Here is a 19,165-nt window from a genome sequence, read left to right on the forward strand (position 1 = left end):
TGGCGATGCCACGCAAATGAAAAATCACCCAGGGGGACCAAGAGCAGGAATGAGGATGAACGAGGGTCAGATAAGCACTGAGCCATTTTCCACTCACCTCAGATAGGAAGGTGCAGCAAGGTCTGGGAAGAGGGAAGTTTAGAATGGCCCAGCCCACTGAGCACGAGGCAACTTCCAGTCTCTAGGGGATACGTTAAAACACACACACACACACACACACACACACACTTCTCAATCTTCAAGCTCAGAGAGTCAGGACTGAGCCCAGTTCCCCAGTGCAGCCCCAGCATTTGCCCAGCCTCCAACACCAAGCTTTAGCACGCACACAGCACTCAGGAGAATGAAACAAAACTCTAGAGTTCAGCATGCAGAGATGCCACAAGCCACAGAGCAACAGAGGATGGCTCCCTCTGTCTCCGTAACACCAGCTGGATTTGAAAACTAATCCTGCACTTCAAATTTGGGAAAATTTATGTGGGCAGCCGCAAGACAAGTGATGCAGTAAGATTGTCCCTGCCTTCTAGTGTGACCCATGTTTAGGAAGATATTTTGAGACGCTCAAGAAAGTTGTTTCTGGAATTGTCCTGACTACCTTAGTGCAGAAGGCGGCTTTGTCTGAGGATGTTTGGAAGAGGCTGGGAAGCTGAACATTAGGCTCAATTCTTAACTGAATTTTTAATCTCTTCAACCTTAGCCTGTTTTTCTAGCAGTCAGAGGACTCCAGGGACCACTCAGCAGATGCCACGTGAGGCACCGCTATTTTCCCAATGGGAAGAAGTGGATTGTCTGATGTGAGCTCACTGTGTCCAGACCTGGCTGGACACTGTGGCAATGAGGGCCCGGGGAGGTCTCTGGTTGACGTGGGTTCTACCTAAGAGAGAGACCAGCTCCTCTACTCTCTGATAGGCATGGGAAGGAGAAACCTATGTTCATCACAAGCCCAGAGACTTTGCCATAAATGACTTTTTAATCCATGAGACCCTCACTGCAGCTCATTATCCTCCTACAGATGAGGAGCAAGGGCTTGGGACAACTGTAGCTGCCCAGAACTCTCCTTGGTACTCCTGTCTGAATCGTCCTCCAAGTCCTGAGAGCTCACTGCAGGCGCCAGCATAGCCTTTACTGTTGGAGTCCCTGCTGGCTCCAAACTCTGTCACAGCACAAGGCCAAAGGTGGGTTTGGTCTGGCCAGTGTGAAACAGTTGTCCTGAGCCATGTTCTCTTAAGAAGGAAGGGTAGAGGTGCAGGTATTGTGGTACAGAGAGTTAAGCCACTACTGCAATGCTGGCATACCATATGAGTGCTGGTTTGCATCCTGGCTGCTCCACTCTGAACCAGCTCCCTGCTAACTAATGCACCTTGGAAAGTAGCAGTTTCCTGCCATGCACATGGGAGATCCAGATGGAGTTCCAGGCTCCTGGTTTCGGCCTGGCCCAATCCTAGTCATTGTGACCATTTGGAGAGTAAACCAGCAAATGACAGACCTCTATCTCTCCCTCTGTAACTCTGCCTTTCAAATAAATGAATAAATCTTAAAAAAACAAAATGGGGGGTGGAGAGTAGAGTAGCAGGTGCTGTGATACCACGGCTAAGCCACCACTTAGGATGCCCACATCAATATTGCAGTGCCTAGGATCAGGCCCCACCTCTACTTCTAATCCAGCTCCCTGCTAATGCACCCTGGGAGGCAGCAGATGATGGTCCTCGTGGGAGACCCGGATACAGTTCCTGGCTCCTGGCTTCTGCTGGATCCAGCCCTGGCTGTCATGGGCATTTGGGAAGTGACCCAGAGAATGGAAGACTTCTTTCAAAATGTGCAGCCTTTGTAAGCAAGTGCTATTTTGCTATCTCTCATGAAAGTCACCTTAAAAGAAATAATAATGTCGTGTCCAGCCCACACTGAAATTGCTTGTGCACCTGCCAGATATTCTCACGTCCTATGCCTTTACACAAGCTCTCTTCCCTTCACAAAATCCTTCCAATATTCTCAGCACAAAGCTCCTCTTCCTCTGAACTCAAGAGAATTCTCTGTACCCCCGGGGTTGCAGCACCTCACTCATGCGTACAGGGACATTGGCATGCTGTCCCTCCCACCACAAGATTGTTATGGGAGAGGAGTCAGGGTGAATTCCAGACAAAGTACCTAGTCCAGCACCTGGCACATAATACTGTGCATATTTGGGGAATTTTACTTTCTGATGTGCATATGTATTCCCAGATGGAAATAATGTGAAATACCTAGGAATCTGTAATACCTTGAAATATACCATTGAAAATACCATTGTAAGAAATGCCTCTGAATAACCTTAGAGACTTGATTCCACAGGGATCTACCTCAGAGGGCCCAACCCAAGCCGTTTTGCCCAGCCCAGTCTCCCTTCATACCCGTACCCTCCCGGCCAAAACCAAGCCTCACGGCTGCCCTCTGGTGGCTCTTCGGGACAACGGCAACACACCACACAAGGGGTTGGGAGCGGGCTCTTTATTAGGTGGCTATTGGGGTCCTACAGGGTGAGCATAGAGCAGCTGTCACCCTGTCAGTCACAGTGGCTATGCGTCTTCAGGAAGGCCTGGAGGCTGGGACAGTGAGCCCACGTCTAGAAGTGGAATTGGAAGGCCTGGGTCACATGCTGCCGCCACTCCTCCAGGCTGGGCAGCAGGGAGGAGATGCCCATGACGTGCCAGGTCTCTCCATCCGACACCATCGAGGTCTGGTAGGACAGCAGCTGCACGCCTGCCTCTGCCAGGAGTCCTGGAAGTGGAAGAAGCCTCAGACTGACCCAGGGCATGAAGGAGGGGGAAGATGGGGGCTGGTAGCAGAGTGAGGCATCTGCAATCAAAGTTGCGATGGGGTGGAGGTGGCAATGGCCTTAGAGTCAAAGAGCTGAGACAAAGGAACAACAGGGCACCTGCCCGCTGCCCCCGCTATTCCAGAGACTCTTCAGAACCACCCAGACCACCGGGCAGGCCAGGGCAGGACAGATCTGGCCACAGAATGGTAGGCTCTGCCGTGCAGACTGACAGATGTATCCAGGCTGGCCCTTCAGAGTCTGGTTGGACACATGCTCTGCAAAACCCAAAGGTGCTCCAAAACCCCCAGCAGCCTAGGTCCCAGGGGCCCGGGGCAGGTCTGGGATGCCGGTGACCACTGGAGGGGATGGCTCTGTAGGACTTGCTGTAGCCAGGCACTTGCTGGCAGGGCCTAACTGTGCTCCACATGGCCAGCTCAGAACACATAGTCAAGGCGGTTACAGCGGCTCTGGTTGCACCTTTCACATTGCCCTGGGGCAAGGCACTTGCTTTTTCTGAATTCGTTACCCACACCGGGATATTCTGGGAACTGCTCTGTAAGGCGCGGACCCGGAGACACCAAAGCATGGAGAGGGACTGAGGAGGCAGAAAGTCCTTGGGACCCAATTCCAGAGCAGACGCCCCCCACCCCCACCCCACTGCCCCTGCCCTAACCAGCTCCCCAGGGCCCTTCTCACCAATCATCGTAGGCAGCAGAGCCGGGTTGGAGGGCTGAGCCCGGAACATGAGCAGGGGCAGGCCCCGGCGGAGAGGCACTTCTGGCCTGAAAACAGCTCCGTTGAGAGCCTGCAGCACAGGTGTGGTGCCCTGGACCGAGCCCACAGCCTGGTAGGGGGCACCTGCCAAGGCCACGGTCAGGACGCATTCCCCACTGCCCTGCTCCCCTGCAGCAGTGTTGCTGTGGGAGGTGGTGACCTGCGGAGAGAAGGCCAGGAGGCCGTGACTCCTCCTGGCTGCATCCCAGCAGCCCTCCCCCTGGGCTCCAGCCTGGCCAACAAGGTCTCCAATTCAGGGCTGAGGCTGGGGGCGGTGTGGAGGGAGGGCAAATGGACTGAGCTGGAAAACAGTCACAGACCTCCCTAAGGGTCAAGGGCAGGCAGAGGCTTGCAGGGGAGGGGTGGGAACCACGCAGAGGAAGGGAGGGAGGGAGATTGGGCTGTGAGGAGGCCTCCACCGCTGAGCTGATGGGCACTTCCTGCTCCCACCTGCTGCTTCCTGCACAGCACCAACGGCCTGCCCCGGATGGAGGGAGGAGGGGCCTGCAGGCGGGGCCGTGGGAACGCTACTGCTTGTTGCTCCTGCCAGCTCCCTCTGACTGAGAAACTCAGTGGGGAAGATGCCAAAGGGAAGCCAGTGAGGCAGCAGAGACCATGCCACCTGGGGATAAAAGGCAGCACGAGCAAAGGCGCTGGGCGCTGTGGAGTATGGGACCTGGGTGGAGAGCCAGGGTGGACAGAGCTGGGCCTTCTCCAAGCCTCTGGTCTGGATCAACCCAGCTCCTGGGTTCCTCAGCTGGGCCACGCAGGCACTGCCACCACGGGCTGCTCACAAGCACTCTCCTGAGGCCCAGGGCACCCAGCAAGGCTCTCCATTTTGCAGCAGAGATGAAAACCACCTCTCACAGGGGCACCCGGTGTGCACCCAGGATGGATGTCAGTGAGGGGCACTCAGCATGTGGGGGCTCTGAACATGTGGGGGCGCCAGCAGCGCTGACAGGGGACACGTGGGGATGCGGACGCACAGCGAGGCCAGCCTCCTTCACCAGCAGCTTGGCGTTCACCAAGTTCACTTCCGCCTGCTTGGAAGCTTCTTTCAGGAGGCCGACTATGACAGCGGGGCTTAGGCAGTTCCCTGCATTCTTCAGGGATGCTCCTGGGGACAGAGAGACGCTGCCATAAGGTCACTTTGTACGGAGTGCCACAGAAGGCGATGCAGTGGGTCAAGGCTGTTGCGTGCAGCACCCGCATCCCACAAAGGAGTGCTGGTTCCAGTCCCAGCTGCTCCACTTCCAATCCAGCTCCTTACTAATGCACTTGAGAAGGGAAAATGGCCTAAAGAATCTGGATCCCTGTCAACCACTTGGGAGACCAGGGTGGAATTCCTGGCTCCTGGCTTTAGCCTGCTCTAGGTCTGGCTGACACAGTCATTTGGGGAGTGACCCAGCAGTTGGAAGCACTCGCTCTCTCCCCTTCTCTCTCTGCTACTGTGCCTTCCAAATAAAGAATCTTTTAAAAATAATCAAAATTAAAAAGGGGCTGGAGGCCACTACTGCTAGCTCCAGGCTTTGGGCTGCAGTGTGCCCTGCGCAGTCCCCCTTCTCCCACAGCGGGCTCAGAGGCAGCCATGGGAGACATCCAGGTTACTTAAGCAACCTAAGAAACTCCTTGGCAAAGCTCAGCCCAGCTCTGCTGCTCCCTACCAATGGCTTGGCTGCTCTGGGCTGCCTGCTGCTCTCCCAGGAGCCACTGAGAAAATGTCCTATCCCATCCTACTTGGCACTCAGCCCCTTGTGGGCCCAGGAAAGGAAAGTGGAAAGCCGCGGTTGCTACACTGCTGCCCTGCCTTGTTCCTTCCTGGAGCTGGGCACCCAGGGGGTGGGGATCCCCAGGCTCTGCCCTTCCCCGGCATTGTCAATGCCTGGCGTTTAACTGCCCACACCCTGCAGTCTCTCCCAGCATGAAGATGCCTAGCAGGCAGTGGGAGAGGACCAGCCTCCCCAGGGTTCAGGGAACTGCAGCCCTCCCTGGTCACCCAAGCACATCTGCATGGTGCTGGCGATGCTGAGGCCACCACAGGCTGCTCAGCAGCCCCGGGGCTGAACACAGGCCCTGCTCTCATCCTCCTCCATGGCCGAGCAGACACCCGAGGACTGCGGACTGCCCCCCTTAGCAAGTCACAGAGCACAAAACATCCCCATCGCTGCACCGGGAGCATCCACCCACTGGCTCTCCCTCGCCATGTAAGGGACCCGAGGCTCAGAAAACGGAAAGACAAACAGTAGGTAAGCAACAAGGTCAAAGCCAGAATTAAGCCCCCTGGTGCTTAATTTGGTTCTCCCTCCACCGAGCCCACCACATCTTGCATGAAACTCTCTTGTAGAGGTTCTCTCTTGCAAACAAAACAAGTATATCTTGCAAATACTACACAGAATGACTTTAGAAAATTCAACACCTCTTCCAAGGAACTCTGCATACTCCTTCCCTGTGTCTCCAGCCTGGCAGTGGGTGAACTGCTCTCAGAGCAAGGCCGGGTCTCCTGTCAGACTCATCCCAGTCTCTTACCAGCTCTGTGCAACACCCCCAGCAAACCTGGCCCATGACCCCTTTCTCAGCCCCTTGCTATGTCCACATGCAGAGGGTGATGCTGAAAACTCCGGGCTCACCCTGTGTCACCACCTGGATGGTCCCTTTGGGGGATCCAGCCCAGGCTCGCATCAGAGTCCCCAGAGCTTCTGCCAGGCCAATCCAAGGCTTGGTGTGTGGAGAGAAAGCGCTGGTCAGGGCCTCGGCATTCACCTGCAGGGAAAGGGGGGGCAGTGCTGTAGTCAGGAAGAGGCAGGCCAGGGGCTCACCTGCCCGACTTAGCAACCACATCAAGGTTGTGTTGCTGAGAGCTGGACAAAAGGGCCTGCCTTGCTTTGGGTGCCTGGTGGGTGGCAACTCCCGCCAGCCAACAAAGAGACAATGACTTGTTCCTGCAGGGGAGCTAGAGAGCCAGAAATGGACACAAAAGGCCAAGAACACTCAAAATGACTAGGGGCGGGGGGCATTTCCTCCATCAAGGAGTATGTCAGCCTTGCCTCTCTATGAAAACTTGGGTTCACCTGTGCTGGGTTAAGGTCTGGAGAGCACAATGCGGGGGGGGGGGGGTCTTTGGCACAAAAAAACACATGGCATCCCATGTGCATCTCCCTTGGATGGCATTCTACACTTGATCTTAGCCAAAAGGCCGGGAAGCGATAGGATAGCATTCTAAGCTTGTCTTCATTTCTCATCTTCTGCCTTGATGGCCCTGAGTGTTTACGTCCCAGTGAAACACCATGAACACATAGCACAATGCATAAAGCCAGATCCATGATCTGGGTGATCACTTCATGCTGTGAGTCCACGGTGAGGCAGGACATGATTTAGGGAGGCTCAGGAGGCCGGCTGGCACAGAGGGTTCATGTTGGCAGGTGTGGGGAGTAGGGTGAGACCCTGACTATGGACGGGACGGAAAGAGTGCTCTGGGAGTTTACTGGGTGCAAGCTCCCTGCAGAGGCCTTGGGAACAGGCCAGCTTGCCGCTCGCCCAGGGCCAGCTGTCACCCTAGCAACACTCCTCCAGCCCCAAGGCACCAGGAGAACAAAGCCGCCTTTCTCTAGTGGCTGGGCCCTGGGAACCGCCAGTGTCTGCAGCAGGGCCACAATGTAGCAGGGATGCCCCAGGGCTGACCATCAAGGCTGGAGACAGAGCCCCCTGCCCCGCCCCCTGCTCCCTGTGACTTTAGCTTCCAGGGCTGCGTCTGTTCACCCTCACTTGGCCTCGCCCCTCTCTGCCCCACACAGCGATACTCACCACCCCCACTAGAGACTTCCCCTTCACCATGTCCACGAACTGGACGGCGATTTCCTCCCCGCAGCGGCTCTGAGCCTCCCTGGTGCTGGCACCCAGGTGCGGGCAGCTGATGACATTCTCATGGTCCACCAAGGCTCGGTCCCGTGGCGGCTCCTGCCCAGAAAGGAACACGTCCAGGTTGGCTGCTGTGCACTACTCACACCCCCTGGGGCTGCCCAGGGTGCAGGGGAAGCTGGAGGGGAGGAAGGCGGCAGAAGCCACCTCCTACTCCTCATCGGTCAGGGTGGTCGCTGGACCACTGGACCACAGCAGAGTGGGCGGGGCAGAGACTGTGGACCGAGTCACAATTCCACCTCTACCGCCGGGTACCACCATGCCTTCAAGCACACCTGGCTCCCCAAGCCTTGGTTTCTTTATCTAGGAAATGGGTTACTGCTATCTACACAATACTGTGAGGATTGTCTCGCCCCTGCCCTGCATCCTTGAAGGATGTGCGGGCTCTCGGCAGGTCCTGCTTATGCACCCTCACCCCCACCCCTCCTCCCTGCCACCACTCTGCTCACTAAGGGGAACGTGGCCCTTGGGAAGGCGACTTGAGCTTCCTCTGTGTGCCGTCTCCTGGGGCTCTGTCGGCTCTGCTACATTACATAACGTGACCCTATGAGCCCAGGCCTCCTGGGAGCAGCTGGGACAAGGCCACTGGGGAGCACTGTGTTAGAGAGGCCGGTGTTACACAGAAGAATGACTGGAAGCATTGTACGCCCTGGCTCAGAATGGCAAGCACCCTGCAACGTGGACGGCCCTGTGATGTGCCGAGGGCCCGTAGCCAGCATCCTGCACGGCACAGATACCTAACCCAGAGGCCACACTCTTGCCCTACCTAACAAGTAGGGCAAGCTCTGAGGTGGGGGGCAGGAGCTCTGAGGGCGCGGGGCTAACAGGAGTCCAGCGGACATGCAAGCATTCCTCCCCATAGGATATGCAGTGAGGCCGAGACCTGCTCCTGCCGGAGAGCCCTGCAGAGGGCCAGAGGGAACGCTGCCTTTTATCCCCAGGCTTGTGTCCTCCACTGGAAAGAGCGAGGGAAAAGGAATGCCGGTGGACTGGCAATCCCAGTGAGGGATCTGTGATTGTACACTAAGCCCTTCTCTCTCCCTTCCCCAAATCCTCAAGCTCACAACTGATCTGTGGCTGTCTTCCCTGAGTTATGGATCTGGCAGAGGTCTGGGGACCTGAGACCAGGAATTGGGTCCCATCTACAGCCTAAAGTTGAAGTAGGCATTGTGGGGCAGTCTGGGCAAGCCGCTGCTCAGGACGCCCAAGTCCCACACCAAAGTGCCAGCTTCAGTCCCCTGGCTCCTCTGCTCCTGATCCAACTTCCTGCTAATGCATCCTATAAGGCAACAGAAGATGGCACAAGTGCTTGGGTGCCTGCCACCCACGTGGGAGACTCAGTTGGGAGTTCCAGGCTCCTGGCTCCAGCCTGGCCCCAGCCCTGGCTGTTGGGGCCATTTGGGAAACAACCAGTAGATGGAAGATGTCTCTCCCCCTCTGTCTCTCTGCCTTTAAAGTAGATGAAAATGAAATAAATAAACATTTAAAAGAATAAAACTTGAGCTTGGGAGTGGTGTAATGTGTAATGTTTGTTGTTTGGTGTAATGGTTAAGGTACCCCTCAGCCTGCGTCCCATATGGGATGCGTGGGTTCAATTCCCAACTCTGCTTTTTTCTTTTTAAAAGATTTATTTATTTATTTATTTGAAAGGCAGAGTTACAGAGAGGCAAAAGCAGAGAGAGAAGGGGGGGGGTATCTTCCACCCACTGGTTCATTCTCCAAATGGCCACAATGGCCGGAGTTCGGCCGATCCGAAGCCAGGAGCCAGGAGCTTCCACCAGGTCTCCCACGCAGGTGCAGGGGCCCAAGGACTTGGGCCATGTTCTACTGCTTTCCCAGGCCATAGCAGAGAGCTGGATTGGAAGTGGAGCAGCCAGGAGTCAAACCGGGCCCATATGGGATGCTAACACTGCAGGCAATGGCTGGCGCCGTGGCTCACTTAGTTAATCCTCCGCCTGCAGCACCGGCATCCCATATAGGTGCCAGGTTCTAGTCCCAGTTGCTCCTCTTCCAGTCCAGCTCTCTGCTGTGGCCCAGGAAGGCAGTGGAGGATGGCCCAGGTGCTTGGACCCCTGCACCTGCATGGGAGACCAGGGGGAGGCACCTGGCTCCTGGCTTCGGATTGGCACAGCGCCAGCCATGGTGGCCATTTGTGGGGTGAACCAATGGAAGGAAGACCTTTCTCTCTGTCTTTCTCTCTCATTGTCTAACTCTGCCTGTCAAATAAAAAAAAAAAAAAAACACACTGCAGGCTGCAGTTTGCCCACTATGCCACAGCACCAGCCCCCAACTCTGCTTTTGATTCCAGCTTCCTATTAATGGGCACCGTGTGGGACAGCAGGTGATGGTTCAAGTGCTTAGGTTCCTGCCACCCACATATGAGATGCGGATTAAATTCTAGACTTCTGGCTTCAGCGTGGCCCAGTGCTGGCCATCGTGGCCACCTAGGGAGTGAACCAGCAGGTGGAAGATCTCCATCTCACTGTTGTGAAAATAAATGTCAAAACAAAGAAAGAAAAACCAACCTGAGTTTTGCAGAAGACACCACGGCTGCCTCCATACTAAGCTCTGGGACAGCTCCTCAGACGACACAACTGCCCACTTTGCCATGGGAGCTAAAGAAGGCGCTGGTAAAGTGCTAAGCTCGCCCTGGCACCAAGGCTGCAGCACTTACCTCCGTGAACACGTCCAGCGCGGCTCCAGCACACTGACCGGACTGCAGGGCCCGGAGCAGGGCGCCTTCGTCCACGATGCCTCCGCGGGCGCAGTTCACCACCCGCACCCCCTTCTTGCACTGGGCGAAGGTGCTGTCATTCAGCAAGCCTGGAGGAGAGGGGAGCATGTTCCTGCTCTCAGTGCCTGGGCCCCAGGCCCTGGTTTCCGGCCCCTCCCTCACCTCCAACCCCCCTTGATCTAGCTCCTTCCTTCTTTCTGGGCAGAGGCTCCTTATTCTCTCCTTTCCTTTCCCAGATGCCCCAGGACAGCAGCTCCTGTTCTGCTTCTGGGCTGGACTCCATTCAGAAGCATCCTAGATGTCCTTGATGTACTATGCTTCAAGTAGGTCTGGGACTCCATGCCCTGCAGGGGCCTCCGGGGGCACCCAAAGGGCCAGTGACTGTTCACGTGCCCAGGGTGCTCAGACACCTGTCAACTCCCTGCTGCCCCCATCTGAGAAATCACTACCAAGTGCTGCAGGACAAGGGACCCCACCCCAACATGGCTGGACCCCAGTGTCTGCAGCAGGCCCAGCCACTCATTATCTGGTCCATGGCTTCTGCAGCCAGCCCACAGGGGGTGACATACCTACCTGTGGTGGAGGGTAAGAGAGGGGTGTGCACTGTGATGAAGTCACACAGTGGCCAGATCTTCTCCAGGGGCAGCTGCTGAACACCAAAGGAGGCCGAGACATCTGGAGAAATGATGGGGTCGTATCCTATAGTCTGGCCACCAGCGAGAGGGAGGAAACGTTATTGTTAGCGGTGGTTGTTAGCAGTGGCAGCCACTAATCAAGCACGTGCATGGCCCAAGCACCGTGCTAAGCCTAACTCGAGGCTTACAACCACACAGCAGTGCGGTGAGGGAGGTGATGGTCTTCTAAGGCTTCAGAGCTGAGGCATGCAGGGCTCACGCAGCCAGCAAGGACAAAGCCAGGCTGGAAAGGGAGGTTTGCCTGCCTCTCGGTGCTAACCCCAAACAGATGCGAGAGCAGTTCATGTCACCTGGATACAGTGGAGCTCGGGAGCCCTGAGAAAGCAGGAGCCCTTAGGGAGGGGGGCAGTCATGTGGGAGCCATGCCTTCACCATAGGGCACATTCAGGACAGGGAGGAGAGGGCCCCAAGGTCCAGAGACAGACAGGGCACCAGACAAAGGCAAGGAAGCAGCCGGGGACGAGGGCAGCAGTGCTGCAGAGCAGGATCGGGACCAAGCCGTGGAGACTAAGACCAGAGGGAGAAGGGGCTAACGGCAGGTCCTTTTAACATGGCGGACTTGGGGGAAGACGACGTGGTGTGGTGGGGTAAGCCAGCACTTAGGACGCCTGCATCTCTTGTCAGAGCACTAGTTTGTATACCAGCGATTCCACTTCCCATCCAGCTTCCTGCTAATGCACCTGGGAAGACAGTGGATAATGGCCCAACTACTTGGTCCCTGCCACACACATAGGAGACCACGTTGGAGTTCCTGGCTTTGGTTTGGCCCCAGCCCTGGCCTCTCTCTTTCTGCCTATCCCTGTCTCTGCTCTGTCACTCTGGCTTTCAAGTAAATAAACAGACAAAACAAAACATGGCAGGCTTGACTGGGCTGGGGGCAAAGGACACCAAGGGAAGGAAAGTGAGACACAGGGACCGGAGATGGGGAAAGGACCTCACTCCAGGCTCAAAGCAGGAGCTTCCCTGGGGCTGCTGAGGAGGAGAGATTGGCTCCTGGGAGATGGGGGCAGGCAGGGAACTCTAGGAGTGAAAACAACATGCAGCCCAGGAAATGGGCCAAAGGTCATCAGAAATCAGTGAGGGAAGAGGGGACGTTGGGAAGACAAAGCTTGGCAGAAAGAAGAAAGGCCATGGGGTCACAGCTGATAATGGCAAACCTCTACCTAGCATTCACCATGCACAAGGAGCTTCCACCCGACTCCTATCTCATGGTCAGGAACCATTATTCCCCATTCCACAGGTGAGCAAACTGAGGCAGAGAGGTCAAGTGGCAGAGATGGGACAGGAGTCAGACTTTCTGACCCCACCTAGTGCCTACCCTTTACAAGGTGGCTGAGGCCAGAGACGAGGGCACTGTCAGCACAGTGACCTCTGTCTCCTGAGCAGCCATGATGGAGGGAGGCACAGGGACTGTGTTCTGTCAGCATCAGAGACAGCCCTGGGGCAGTCATGCGGGTCTCAGCAAGGGCCATGCTTTAAAGGTCACCACACAGCGTCAGCAGCCAGGCCGAGTCTGCACTGGGCTGAAGGGTCCGCCTCTTGCAACAACAAAGACCTGTCCGTCATCTGACTGGTCTACCCCAGAGGCCTTCCCAGGGCTCTCTCCAAGGGCTCAGCCCACGTCAGCCACGATGACTGGAGAACAGAGGTACAGGAGCCACAAGCGTCTCAGGAGCACCAGAGTCCTTGAGCAGACAGGGCGGGACACCGCCCAGGGTGCCCACATCCTTAGCTCAGGCCCCAGCTCTGCATTCAACACCAGCTCCCTGCCGCTGCGGATCCTGGGTGGCAGCAGGTGATGGCTCAAGTACCTGTACCCCTTCCATGCACACGGGAGACCTGGATGGAGTTCCCGGCTCCTGGCTACAGCCTGGCCCAGCTCTGGCTTTTGTGGGCCAAAATTGAGGAGTGACCCAAGGAGGGACGGCTGCTCTGTGTGTGTATCTGTGTCTGTGTCTCTGTCTCTCTGCATTTCAAATAAACAGAAGAAGAAGGCAGGACCATTGGCAGAGCTAGGCAGGCCTGGGGGACTCACAGGGTGTACTCAGAACCCAGGGTTCTGTCCTGTTTGCTCCCAGCGGCGTTAGGCACGAGTCAGGCCCTCTCTGGACCTGGCTCCTCAACCCTATACAAAGGAGGGAGGGATAATTCCAGGCTTCCTCTGCTGTAACATTTGGTAATTCAAAATTATTTGAAAAGCAGCGTCTCACAACCCTAAGGAGAATGCTCGGAGTTGGCCTGAGATTAAACAAAAACAAACAAGTGACAACGCAGAGCGTCATTCTCAACAGCGGCTGTCTCTGCTGCTGGGATCATTTCTCTCCCTCGTGCTTTCCTGCGCTTCCTGAGCTCTCTACTACACTGCTTAGGAATTGCCTTTGAAACTAGAGAAATTGACACGTTGCTTTGGAAAATAATTGAGGGTTACATGTCGTGACACGGAGGGGTAAGCCATTGCCTAGGACACTCACATCCATTCCAGAGTGCCTGATTCAATCCAATCCAGTTCCTGCTGGTGCACCTGGGGGGTCTGGACCATGGCTCCTTTACCTGGGTTCCTGCCAAAGGACTCACACTGGGAGGCCTAGATGGAGTTCCCAGCTCCTAGCTCTGGCTTTGGCCTGGTCCAGCCCTGGCTGTTTCAGGTATCTGGGGAGAGAACCAGTGGGCGGGAGGTTGCTCTCTCCACCCTCCCCCCTTTCTCAATCTGACAACCTGCTCTACAAATATATACATAAATCTTAAAAAAAAAAAAAAATTGAGTGTTGTGGCATAGCCGGTAATGCTGCTGCCTAAAATGCCTTCATCCCATATGGGCACTGGTTCGTGTCCTATCTGTTCCAGTTCTGATCCAGCTTCCTGCTAATTTGCCTGTGAAAGCAGCAGAAGATAGCCCAAGTCCTTGGGCCCCTGCACCCATGTGGGAGACCTGGATGAAGCACTTGGCTTCAGGCTGGCCCAGAGCTGGCTGTTACAATCATCTCAGGAGTGAACCAGCGGATGAAAGACCTCTCTCTCTGTCCCTCTCTCTGTATCTCTGGCTTTTAAATACATAAATGAATCTTTAAAAAAAATTATTTTAAATCAAAAAGAAGACTTTTGTGAGAGATTTTCCAAAAACTTCATAAGAAATGTATTTAAAAATTATGCATGGATTTCAAAATTTTTTTGACCAACATAAACTTTCCATTCCATTCTTCCACAAAATACTCTATTTCAAATTCAGCAAATATAGGAAAGAAACTGAAAACAAGAATCAAGGGAAGCTTCGGGTTCCATTCTTCACCAGCAGCCCTGTGGAGTGAGCAAACCCAAGCAGCGGGACTGGTAGAGTTTTGGGAAAAGGCAGCACCTCCCTCCATCCCCTGTGAGGACCCCCCACTCGGAGCACCAGGGGCTTCCTGGCTCTGGGCATGTTTCCCAGACACCACTCTCCCTCTACCATAAAACCACTCAGTGCTCACAGGGAGAAGGAAATGTCTAGAAGTCCTTGCAAGTCCTTGTCTGCTGGCTCTGAGGCTGCCTGCCCCCACGGTCTTGTTTGTCTCTAACCCCGACGCAGTCTCTTTCCAGGCACAGTGTGGAGAGACAGGACAGCAACAGAGATCACAAAGCCGAGCCTGACTGAGGGAGCCCCGGGACCCCCTGGCCTGCTGTATGCTCGGGAGCCAAGCAGTGGCCCCAGGCTAGCAGGGGACAGGATCTGCAGACTGGCAGGAGCCTGGGCTTGCAGGGGAGCAGGCTGGGGAGAGGGGCCCCAGTGGTCAGCGGGGCCCCCTGACTCAGCTTCTTTCTGCCACAGAGAGACAGCAGCTCATTTATCTGCAGACAAGTGCAGGGAACAAATTTGGCTGAGAAGACCGAGAAGACCCGTTTGACTTCTCACTTGAGATAAGCACGCCACAAAGAAGCTGCACTCAGCCAAGGGCTGGGGTTCCTACACCCAGAATCCAAGTTGAAGGAAGTGAAAAAGGAGACACTGGGCCGGGAAGCCACGGGCCTGCCCCAGGCCCTGATGTGTCCTGGAGCAGGTGTACCCTGTTCAGAGACTGTTCCAGAGAGGAGTCTCTAGGATGTGGAGGTTTCCCCCACCACACCCTGGCTCCAGGACAGACTCCTGAAGCAGCCCCAGCAGAGGAAGGGGGGGGTGCCTTATAAGCCATACCCTGAGGATTCTTTTCGCTGGTATCATGGAGATCCTGCCAGCTCCAGGGCCCCACTGACTCAGCAGAAGACCAAGGAGGGAGAACCCTATCAGTCATGCCCAACCCACAGCCAAGATTTTGGCTTAACCTTGGGACTCTCCCTGATGCTGCAATGAATTCTTAAACCAGAAACCCAATAGGAACTCTGGTCAATTGAGTGCTGCAGAGGTGAGGCCCAGAAGCCCTACCCGCTGTCTCCCTGGGCGCCCCCCTCTCTCCCATCTGTGTCTCTAAGGCGGCATTCCAGAAGCTGGGCTCTGGCGAGAGTCTGCCGAGCACGGCTCTTGGGCAGTATAAACTCCTGGGAGCCAGCCGAGGTGGCAGCTGCCTGTCCTGCAGGGCATCTGTCCCTGGACCGCTGACCCAGTGACGTGGTGCAGGGACTGCTTCACTCATAGGGGTCACGGATGCAGACGGCAGCGTGGTGCTGGGCAAAGAGCACCAGGCTGGAGATCAGGGGACCCAGAGATGGGGTGGACACCACCACTTCCTCCTGCCGTTATCTGGAAGGGGTGGCGTGTCGCAGAAACTTCCTGGGCCTCAGTTTCCTTATCGGGGAAGCTGAACCGATACCACTGACCCCACAGGGCTGCTGTGAGCACAGCAACTGACACAGCAGACCTCAGTAAACATTAGCTGGACCTGAAGAAGTTGGTGACAACGGTTAGCTTGGGTTCAACGTCCATCCCTCTGAGCTAAAGTCAGGTTCACCACAACACCGGCTGCAGAGACACAGCCAGGAGATGCCGATCTGCAGCCTCGTGGAAAACGTCGATAAGAAAGTACAAGGCTCAGCTTCTGACTGGCGTGGGCCCGCTGGCATGCTCCAGGGGCCACAGCAGCACAAAGGAACTAACTGGGTTTCTGACTTGGCAACACTATAGAGACAGCGCTTCAAGCTAAAGCCTAGCATACAGAGGAAGACCTGAAGAACTCCAGGCCCCAGCAGGCACTCTGCAGCCTGACCTGCGGAGTGCGAGGACTGGCACCTCCTTGCTCTGGAAGGCAGGCTTCTTCTAAAGCTGCCAAACATCCCATATCCTTTTCTATCAGACACATCCCTCTCACCAGTGCGCTTCTGCCAACCAAAGCCCTCCTTGCCCACAAGAGCTTTTACAAAGTCTTCTGCACCCAAGCCTTGTCTAGTTGCTTTTTGGACTCACACGCAGGGCACAGAAATGTATTCTAACTAGAATTCTTGTTGGAGGGCTCAGCCATGCTAGCCTTCCTGCATGTTTCAGGATGTAGTCTTGTACTCTGAAGTATCAGCCCACTTCCCCCTGCTTCCTGCCATCCACAAGTGCACGTTGTCCAGGTTGCTGATAAGAATGGTGCACAAGCTTGGGCATCTGGAGTGGCAGGTACAATACTGCCCAGAATGTCCACAGCCCACGTTGCAGTGACTGGGTTTGATTCCTGGCACTGCTCCCAGTGCCAGCTACCTGCTGGCGCACACCTTGGGAGGCAGCAAGCCATGGCTCAAGTATTTGACTCCCTGCCACCCATATGGGAGACATGGATTGAGTTCTTGGATCCTGGCCTCCTACCCACCCAGCCCTGGCTGTTGTGGGCATTTGGGGAGTAAATCAGTGGATGGAAGATCTCTCTGCCTTTTGAATAAAATGAAAATAAATAATTTTTAAAATTATTTTAAATCAAGAATCTTTTTAAAAGATTTATTTATTTATTTGAAAGTCAGAGTTACACACAGAGAGAAGGAGAGGCAGAGAGAGAGGCCTTCCATCTTCTGGTTTACTCCCCAATTGGTCACAATGGCTGGGGCTACACCCATCCAAAGCCAGGAGCCAGGAGCTTCCTCTAAGTTTTCCCATGTGGGTGCAGGGGCCCAAGGACTTGGGACATCTTCTACTGCTTTCCCAGGCCATAGCAGAGAGCTGGATCAGAAGTGGAGCAGCCGAGACTTGAACCAGTGCCCATATAGGATGCCTATACTGTAGGTGGCAGCTTTACACACTACACCACAGCACCGGCCCCAAAATCAAGAATCTTTAAAAAAAAAATGGTAGGGGGCCGGTGCTACGATGTAGTGGGTAAAGCCATGGCCTGCAATGCTGGCATCCCATATGGGTGCCAGTTTGAATGCCAGCTGCTCCACTTCCAATCCTGCTCCCTGCTAATGCAGCTAGGAAAGCAGCAGAAGATGGCCCAAGTGCTTGGGTCCCACCTATGTGGGAGACCTGGAAGAAGCACCTGACTCCTGGCTTTGGATCGGCTCAGCTCAGGCCGTTGCAGCCATTTGGGATGGCAGACCTCTTTGTCTCTCCCTCTCTTTCTCTGTAACTCTACCTTTCAAATAAATAAAACAAATCTTAAAAAAACTGAAGAAAGCAGAGCCCTGTACTATGATAGAGAGTCTCCTTCCAGATTGAAACAGTGCATTCTTCAACCAGTTACTAATCACTTTAAGTGCTAACACCAAGCTTAAGGCTTCGACTCTAACCCCAAAGGATCATGGAAGTTTGTCTTACTAAAGCCCACACTTCCAAACAATCTAAATGACTAAGTAAAAAGCAATCTATCCGTGAAAGGGAATTCCACGCAATAGTTAAAAAATATGATAGGGCAGGCATTGCGGTTCAGTGGGTTATGCTGCCACTTTTGATGCTGGTATCCCATATCTGAGTGATGTTTCAAGTCCTGGCTTCTGACCCACCTTCCTGCTAATGTGCCTAGGAAAGCAGTGGAAGACAGCCCAAGTTCTTGGGCCCCTGTACCGGTGCGGGAGATCCGGATGGAGCTCTGGGCTCCTAGCTTCAGCCAGGACCAGCGCAAGCTGTTGCAGCCATTTCAGAAGTGAAGCAGTGGATAGAAACTCTTTCTATCTCTCCCCTCCCAACCCCATCACTCTGTCTTTCAAAGAAATAGATCTTTAAAACAAAAGATTGGCTGGCGCCGCGGCTCACTAGGCTAATCCTCCGCCTTGCGGCGCCCGCACACCGGGTTCTAGTCCCGGTCAGGGCGCCGGATTCTGTCCCGGTTGCCCCTCTTCCAGGCCAGCTCTCTGCTGTGGCCAGGGAGTGCAGTGGGGGATGGCCCAAGTCCTTGGGCCCTGCACCCCATGGGAGACCAGGATAAGCACCTGGCTCCTGCCATTGGATCAGCACGGTGGGCCGGCCGCAGCACGCTGGCCGCGGCGGCCATTGGAGGGTGAACCAACGGCAAAGGAAGACCTTTCTCTATCTCTCTCTCTCTCACTGTCCACTCTGCCTGTCAAAAAAAAAAAAAAAAAAAAAAAAAAGAAAGAAAGAAAAAAAAGATTGATCTGGTTATTCCAAGACACACTTTTTTCTTTTTAATCTCCAACACAGTGTACAATATTCTGTTCTCTATAGGCATATAACCCCCTATAGATCTGGAACTGAATGCGTTCTACATAAGTACATAGAGAGCCTGGGGTGACACATGCCAAGTGATACTACTGAGAGGAGATGACTGGGATGGCATTCAAGGAGACCTTTATCTGTGTCTTAGTGCTTCTGTGAATGCATTAATTCATCACATGATTAAAATCTAATTCCAAATAGTCCAGATGTTTTACACTTGGAGGTTTTCATACTCTGTCAGTTTCACAGTGGTTTCCAAAGAGACAATGAGGCTAGTCTGCAGTGATGTAGACTGTCTCCTTCATAATTTGTCCAAAACTCTTCCTCCCTTTCCCTTTAGAACACCCTGCCTGCCATGGACACCACTAGAACACTGGCAGAAGCGTGGCGCGGGTTGGTGGTCTCTCTGCCTGTACACAAAATTCATCTGGACCCAGGAACACGGTCAAGGTGAGCAGCTATGCATGAAGAGAAGCCCCTGGACCACTCCTTAGGCAGCCCCTAAGGTGCTGAGCTGGGAGGGAACATTCCAAGCCACGTCTCATGCTGCATGCTCCAGAAGCTAAGAGTGACACTCCGGAGACGTGGGGGCAGAGCAACCTGAACGCCTGCACCTGCACACTGAAAGCCATGTAGGGCGTGCCGGGGCTATGTGCCAGAGATGCAGATTACCACTGCTGTAGGCAGACGGACCAGCTCAGAATCAA

At 54.7% G+C, this 19,165-nt stretch overlaps 1 protein-coding gene across 1 annotated transcript in view; it reads right to left on the minus strand.

Annotated features, from left to right (window-relative positions):
* Positions 1-2,466: 2,466 nt before the first annotated feature.
* PHGDH (phosphoglycerate dehydrogenase) overlaps positions 2,467-19,165 on the minus strand; it is a 31,806-nt gene continuing 15,107 nt past the window's right edge. Inside the window, exons 6-12 of the mRNA XM_002715676.5 lie at positions 10,788-10,920; positions 10,155-10,303; positions 7,367-7,519; positions 6,193-6,325; positions 4,552-4,682; positions 3,488-3,725; positions 2,467-2,751 (exon numbers count right to left, since the gene is read on the minus strand). Of these exons, the coding sequence (XP_002715722.2) occupies positions 2,597-2,751; positions 3,488-3,725; positions 4,552-4,682; positions 6,193-6,325; positions 7,367-7,519; positions 10,155-10,303; positions 10,788-10,920 (1,092 nt within the window). The 3' untranslated portion in view covers positions 2,467-2,596. The remainder of the gene's footprint in view (positions 2,752-3,487; positions 3,726-4,551; positions 4,683-6,192; positions 6,326-7,366; positions 7,520-10,154; positions 10,304-10,787; positions 10,921-19,165) is intronic.

The sequence above is a fragment of the Oryctolagus cuniculus genome, chromosome 7 (genome assembly GCF_964237555.1).
Source record: "Oryctolagus cuniculus chromosome 7, mOryCun1.1, whole genome shotgun sequence".
NCBI classification, from domain to species: domain Eukaryota; kingdom Metazoa; phylum Chordata; class Mammalia; order Lagomorpha; family Leporidae; genus Oryctolagus; species Oryctolagus cuniculus.